Source organism: Salvelinus alpinus, chromosome 1 (assembly GCF_045679555.1).
Source record: "Salvelinus alpinus chromosome 1, SLU_Salpinus.1, whole genome shotgun sequence".
NCBI lineage: Eukaryota > Metazoa > Chordata > Actinopteri > Salmoniformes > Salmonidae > Salvelinus > Salvelinus alpinus.
The window spans coordinates 11,696,341-11,703,840 of NC_092086.1; the positions used below are offsets into that span (position 1 = coordinate 11,696,341).

Sequence of the window (7,500 nt, forward strand, 5' to 3'; positions counted from 1 at the left end):
TCAGAGAACAGGCTACTGATGACGTCGTGTCCATATGCTCTGCTTTAGACTCAGAGAACAGGCTTCTGATGACGTCGTGTCCATGTGCTCTGCTTTAGACTCAGATAACAGGCTACACAGCAGAATGGTGTTTAATTACGTTAGATAAAGCTGAATCAATGTCTGCAAAGATCACATCAGGATCACAGTATTCTACATAACAGTATGTTACTGTAAGACTGAAAGCCCACCACTGATCACACTGAAACAGTCCCATCTGCAGTCACAGACTCATTTAATACATTATTGTCATCATTAGAGAACAGGGACTGGTCCCAGATGGTTTAAGGACACTATATAGGGAATAATACATTATTATCATCATTACAGAACAGGGACTGGTCCCAAATGGTTTAAGGACACTATATAGGGGAATAATACATTATTATCATCATTAGAGAACAGGGACTGTTCCCAGATGGTTTAAGGACACTATATAGGGGAATAATACATTATTATCATCATTACAGAACAGGGACTGTTCCCAGATGGTTTAAGGACACTATATAGGGAATAATACATTATCATCATCATTAGAGAACAGGGACTGGTCCCAGATGGTTTAAGGACACTATATAGGGGAATAATACATTATTATCATCATTAGAGAACAGGGACTGGTCCCAGATGGTTTAAGGACACTATATAGGGAATAATACATTATTATCATCATTAGAGAACAGGGACTGGTCCCAGATGGTTTAAGGACACTATATAGGGAATAATACATTATTATCATCATTAGAGAACAGGGACTGGTCCCAGATGGTTTAAGGACACTATATAGGGGAATAGGACATTATTATCATCATTAGAGAACAGGGACTGGTCCCAGATGGTTTAAGGACACTATATAGGGAATAATACATTATTATCATCATTAGAGAACAGGGACTGGTCCCAGATGGTTTAAGGACACTATATAGGGGAATAGGACATTATTATCATCATTAGAGAACAGGGACTGGTCCCAGATGGTTTAAGGACACTATATAGGGGAATAGGACATTATTATCATCATTAGAGAACAGGGACTGGTCCCAGATGGTTTAAGGACACTATATAGGGAATAATACATTATTATCATCATTAGAGAACAGGGACTGGTCCCAGATGGTTTAAGGACACTATATAGGGAATAATACATTATCATCATCATTAGAGAACAGGGACTGGTCCCAGATGGTTTAAGGGACACTATATAGGAAATAATACATTATCATCATCATTAGAGAACAGGGACTGGTCCCAGATGGTTTAAGGACACTATATAGGGAATAGGACACCATTTGTAGAAAAATTAATTCTGAACAAAATATTGAATATATGCTATTAACACATAGAACATCTATATAGTTGAACCTATACACACCAGTTTATATATATACATATATTATCACATTATCACACAGTACCGTAGGTGTACACACACACACACAGTACCGTAGGTGTACACACACAGTACCGTAGGTGTACACACACAGTACCGTAGGTGTACACACACACACACACGCACACACACACGCAGTACCGTAGGTAATTCACCATGAGGGATTTCACCATGAGGCCAATGCTGACTTTAAAACACAGTTAGAGTTTACACACGCAGTACCGTACACAACACACACAGTAACTCACCCTGTTCTCACTGTCCACTACCACCAGGTGCCTGAGACCCAGAGCTCTGAACAACTTAAACACACGAGGAAGAGACGTCTCCTGTTGGGGGGGAGAGAGAGGGGGGGGGGTGATCAAAAGGGTGTACTCTGTGTGTGTGGTCCCTGTAAGGGAGGTGTGGTCCCTGTAAGGTCCCTCAGTTGAGGAGTGAATTACAAACACAGATTCAACCATAAAGAGCAGGGAGGTTTTCCACTGCCTCACAAAGGGCTCCTATTGGTCGACAGGGTCGGTAGGCTACTTTCTAAATGTAATCTGTTACTCCCCAACCCCTCGATGGGTCAACATTAAAAAAGCAGACATTGAATATCCCGTTCAGCATGGTGAAGTTATTAATTACACTTTGAATGGTGAATCAATACACTCATTCACTACAAAGATACAGGCGTCCTTCCTAACTCAGTTGCCAGAGAGGAAGGAAACCACTCAGGGATTTCACCACGAGGCCAATGGTGACTTTAAAACAGTTACAGAGTTTAATGGCTGTGATAGGAGATAACATTGTAGTTTTCACCTTGTCATTATGGGGTATTGTGTGTAAATGTGTGTAACAACAAAATGTGGAATTCATCAAGGGGTATGAGTCCTTTCTGAAGGCTCTGTATATACCTGTGGTACGGTGTAGGGTGTAGGGTTCATGAACTCTGTAAGGTCCATCATGCACTCCCTCTCATCCTGTGATACGTGGATACTCTGGATGGGGGGGAAGCGAGGGTAGGCATCCCTAAAGTCCTTCAGCTGTAGCTTCCTCTGGGTCAACCTGGACCGAGCCAGCTCTACAAACACCTGGACAGAGACAGAGAGACCGAGAGGAGAGAGAGAGGAGAGAGAGAGAGATGAGAGAGAGAGATGAGAGAGAGAGACAGGGAAACCGAGAGGGAGGGAGAGACAGGGAGGGAGAGAGAGAGAGAGCGAGAGAGAGAGAGCGAGGAGAGAGAGACAGGGAGACCGAGAGAGAGGAGAGAGACAGGGAGGGAGAGAAGGTGAGAGAGAGATTAATACAGAGACAGACAGGACAGGACAGACAGACAGGACAGACACCTAGAGCTTCTCTCACCTTGTGTTTGAGCAGAACAATGAGCTGAGAACGAAGGATGAGTCCACAGATCTTCCCCATCTGAGGATTAAGGGATGAGTGAAAGAGAAGACAGAAAGCAGGGATGAATGAAAGAAGGAGAGTCATAGACTGTTCAGAGAGAATCTTTCTCAGCCAATTAGAAGTCAAGCACAACTATAAGACATTAATGGCCTTCGGGCGGAGCTTTCCATACATCATCGCTAGCGGCGACCGGCACGACGACAGGGAAGCCGTTGTGATTGGTGGAGGTGTTGCTAAGGACGTCCACGATGGTGCCAACCTTTTCTATACGGTTAAAACAGGTGACTGGGGCACCCATCACCTCCCTGAGAGAGGAAGGATGGAGGGAGGGCCAGATGGAGAGAGAGATGGAGGGAGGGTGATATCGATAGAGAGAGAGGGTGAGATTTAGAGAGAGAGAAAAAGGAGAGTAGTGAGGTCAGAGGGTCAACTGGTAGTTAAGCCAATGGGAAACGGGCTCATCAGCCAGTAAGCCAATAGGAGTAGCCTGTGAGAGAGTGGCTTACCTGGCTGTTAGCCAGTGGGAGGTGGCAGGGGCCTCCAAGTGCAGGAAGGGAACACTCTGCAGCTTGATGTGGATGTCATACAGACCCTAACAAACAACCAGATGGATTACTACACAGACTGAACCTCATACAGACCCTAAGAAACAACCAGATGGATTACTACACAGACTGAACCTCAGACGACCCTAAGAAACAACCAGATGGATTACTACACAGACTGAACCTCAGAAACAACCCAGATGGATTACTACACAGACTGAACCTCAGAAACAACCAGATGGATTACTACACAGACTGAACCTCAGAAACAACCAGATGGATTACTACACAGACTGAACCTCAGAACGACCCTCTCCCACAGTCTCAGTGGGCAGGGCACTCTCCCACAGTCTCAGTGGGCAGGGCACTCTCCCACAGTCTCAGTGGGCAGGGCACTCTCCCACAGTCTCAGTGGGCAGGGCACTCTCCCACAGTCTCAGTGGGCAGGGCACTCTCCCACAGTCTCAGTGGGCAGGGCACTCTCCCACAGTCTCAGTGGGCAGGGCACTCTCCCACAGTCTCAGTGGGCAGGGCACTCTCCCACAGTCTCAGTGGGCAGGGCACTCTCCCACAGTCTCAGTGGGCAGGGCACTCTCCCACAGTCTCAGTGGGCAGGGCACTCTCCCACAGTCTCAGTGGGCAGGGCACTCTCCCACAGTCTCAGTGGGCAGGGCACTCTCCCACAGTCTCAGTGGGCAGGGCACTCTCCCACAGTCTCAGTGGGAAGGGCAGTCTCCCACAGTCTCAGTGGGAAGGGCACTCTCACACAGTCTCAGTGGGCAGGACACTCTCCCACAGTCTCCCACAGTCTCAGTGGGCAGGGCACTCTCCCACAGTCTCCCACAGTCTCAGTGGGCAGGGCACTCTCCCACAGTCTCAGTGGGCAGGGCACTCTCCCACAGTCTCAGTGGGCAGGGCACTCTCCCACAGTCTCAGTGGGCAGTGCACTCTCCCACAGTCTCCCACAGTCTCAGTGGGCAGGGCACTCTCACACAGTCTCCCACAGTCTCAGTGGGCAGGGCACTCTCCCACAGTCTCAGTGGGCAGTGCACTCTCCCACAGTCTCCCACAGTCTCAGTGGGCAGGGCACTCTCCCACAGTCTCCCACAGTCTCAGTGGGCAGGGCACTCTCCCACAGTCTCCCACAGTCTCAGTGGGCAGGGCACTCTCACACAGTCTCCCACAGTCTCAGTGGGCAGGGCACTCTCCCACACTCTCCCACAGTCTCAGTGGGCAGGGCACTCTCCCACAGTCTCCCACAGTCTCAGTGGGCAGGGCACTCTCACACAGTCTCCCACAGTCTCAGTGGGCAGGGCACTCTCCCACAGTCTCAGTGGGCAGGGCACTCTCCCACAGTCTCAGTGGGCAGGGCACTCTCCCACAGTCTCAGTGGGCAGGGCACTCTCCCACAGTCTCCCACAGTCTCAGTGGGCAGTGCACTCTCCCACAGTCTCCCACAGTCTCAGTGGGCAGGGCACTCTCCCACAGTCTCACACAGTCTCAGTGGGCAGGGCACTCTCCCACAGTCTCAGTGTGTGTGCAGGGGAGAGCTTCAGGCTGCTACGTCACCAAGACAACGGAGGAGTTTAGCCCCACCCTTCAATGCACTTCATTGACAGGATATTGCTGTTGACGCTATCCGCAGTCGCTACATCCATTTTGGGATTTCTAGATGAATAATAAATACTAATTGATTGTTCTAGAACATAACTTGCATAATGAGCTGATATTAATTGAACTGTTGTAACCCCATCAGAACCAAATGATAAGCTACAGTAGTCTATTATCTGTAAACATAAACACTGTAGAGCCTCGACGTATGGTTCAAACTATCATGTCGATATCTTGGATGGTCGCTCCTTGCATCAATAGTTGTGTCTATGAATGTAAGAGTGGTAACACGTCTTCAGGTCAAGACAGTGGCGGGGATCCGTGTTGTTGTCCACTACGGACTGCCTCATTAAGTCAGTATAGTATACACGTGCCTCAGACTCACCTCCACAAAGTAGTCCCCTACTACCTTGGCCGTCAACAGCACCAACATGATGGGGAGACCGTACGTCACGTTTCCTGTTGCTTCCACCATGATGACTGTTAAACTGAGAGTCATCCTCACTATGCCCCCTAGAGGAGAGGACGAGACATTACATTAGTTATTATTAATAATACAGTATATACAGTCATGGCCAAAAGTTGAGAATGACACAAATATTCATTTTCACAAAGTCTGCTGCCTCAGTTTGTATGATGCCAATTTGCATATACTCCAGAATGCGATGAAGAGTGATCAGATGAATTGCAAAGTCCCTCTTTGCCATGCAAATGAACTGAATCCCCAAAAAACATTTCCACTGCATTTCAGCCCTGCCACAAAAAGGACCAGCTGACATCATGTCAGGGATTCTCTCATTAACACAGGTGTGAGTGTTGACGAGGACAAGGCTGGAGATCACTCTGTCATGCTGATTGAGTTCAAATAACAGACCGGAAGCTTCAAAAGGAGGGTGGTGCTTGGAATCATTGTTCTTCCTCTGTCAACCATGGCTACCTGCAAGGAAACACGTGTCGTCATCATTGCTTTGCACAAAAAGGGCTTCACAGGCAAGGATATTGCTGCCAGTAAGATTGCATCTAAATCAACCATTTATCGGATCATCAAGAACTTCAAGGAGAGCAGTACAATTGTTGTGAAGAAGGCTTCAGGGCGCCCAAGAAAATCCAGCAAGCGCCAGGACCGTCTCCTAAAGTTGATTCAGCTGCGTGATCGGGGCACCACCAGTACAGAGCTTGCTCGGGAATGGCAGCAGGCAGGTGTGAGTGCATCTGCACGCACAGTGAGGCGAAGACTTTTGGAGGATGGCCTGGTGTCAAGAAGGGCAGCAAAGAAGCCACTTCTCTCCAGGAAAAACATCCAGGGCAGACTGATATTCTGCAAAAGGTACAGGGATTGGATTACTGAGGACTGGGGTAAAGTCATTTTCTCTGATGAATCCCCTTTTCGATTGTTTGGGGCATCCGGAAAAAAGCTTGTCCGGAGAAGACAAGGTGAGCGCTACCATCAGTCCTGTGTCATGCCAACAGTAAAGCATCCTGAGACCATTCATGTGTGGGGTTGCTTCTCAGCCAAGGGAGTGGGCTCACTCACAATTGTGCCTAAGAACACAGCCATGAATAAAGAATGGTACCAACACATCCTCTGATAGCAACTTCTCCCAACCACCCAGGAATAGTTTGGTGACGAACAATGCCTTTCCCAGCATGATGGAGCACCTTGCCATAAGGCAAAAGTGATAACTAAGTGGCTCGGGGAACAAAACATCGATATTTTGGGTCCATGGCCAGGAAACTCCCCAGACCTTAATCCCATTGAGAACTTGTGGTCAATCCTCAAGAGGCGGGTGGACAAACAAAAACCCACAAATTCTGACATACTCCAAGCATTGATTATGCAAGAACGGGCTGCCGTCAGTCAGGAAGTTAATTGACAGCATGCCAGGGCGGATTGCAGAGGTCACTATGCCCCCTTCTGGACAGGAGGAGGTATTGCACTATTACATTAAAATGCATGAAGACAAATCAGGTAAACAGTCAATGTAACATCTCTAAACCAGACTGATAGGAATGTAACATCTCTAAACCAGACTGATAGGAATGTAACATCTCTAAACCAGACTGATAGGAATGTAACATCTCTAAACCAGACTGATAGGAATGTAACATCTCAAACCAACAGTCAGTGTAACATCTCTAAACCAGAGGTAGGACTCCAGGAATGACTCTCACCCAGTTGTGCTGCAGCTCCTATTAAAGCATACTTCCCTGGATCGGCCCAAATCTGAGAAAGAGAGAGAGACACACACACACACACACACATTATTGACAACAATCTGGCCAGTGTACTATGCTGTGTTTGTCAAAGCAGCTGTTGAAGAGCCAATAGGTAAAGCATAGGGGGGGGGACGTTGACACCAGAGTGGCATGGGGGGGGGGGGGCTACGGGGTTCAAACCAGAGTGATGGGGTTCAAACCAGAGTGTACTACGGGGTTCAAACCAGAATGTACTACGGGGTTCAAACCAGAGTGATGGGGTTCAAACCAGAGTGTACTACGGGGTTCAAACCAGAGTACACTACGGGGTTC

At 47.9% G+C, this 7,500-nt stretch overlaps 1 protein-coding gene across 1 annotated transcript in view; it reads right to left on the bottom strand.

Annotated features, from left to right (window-relative positions):
• clcn7 (chloride channel 7) overlaps nucleotides 1–7,500 on the bottom strand; it is a 56,468-nt gene that overhangs the window by 4,507 nt on the left and 44,461 nt on the right. Inside the window, exons 18-24 of the mRNA XM_071393145.1 lie at nucleotides 7,144–7,195; nucleotides 5,357–5,484; nucleotides 3,322–3,407; nucleotides 2,988–3,120; nucleotides 2,774–2,833; nucleotides 2,326–2,502; nucleotides 1,678–1,758 (exon numbers count right to left, since the gene is read on the bottom strand). Of these exons, the coding sequence (XP_071249246.1) occupies nucleotides 1,678–1,758; nucleotides 2,326–2,502; nucleotides 2,774–2,833; nucleotides 2,988–3,120; nucleotides 3,322–3,407; nucleotides 5,357–5,484; nucleotides 7,144–7,195 (717 nt within the window). The remainder of the gene's footprint in view (nucleotides 1–1,677; nucleotides 1,759–2,325; nucleotides 2,503–2,773; nucleotides 2,834–2,987; nucleotides 3,121–3,321; nucleotides 3,408–5,356; nucleotides 5,485–7,143; nucleotides 7,196–7,500) is intronic.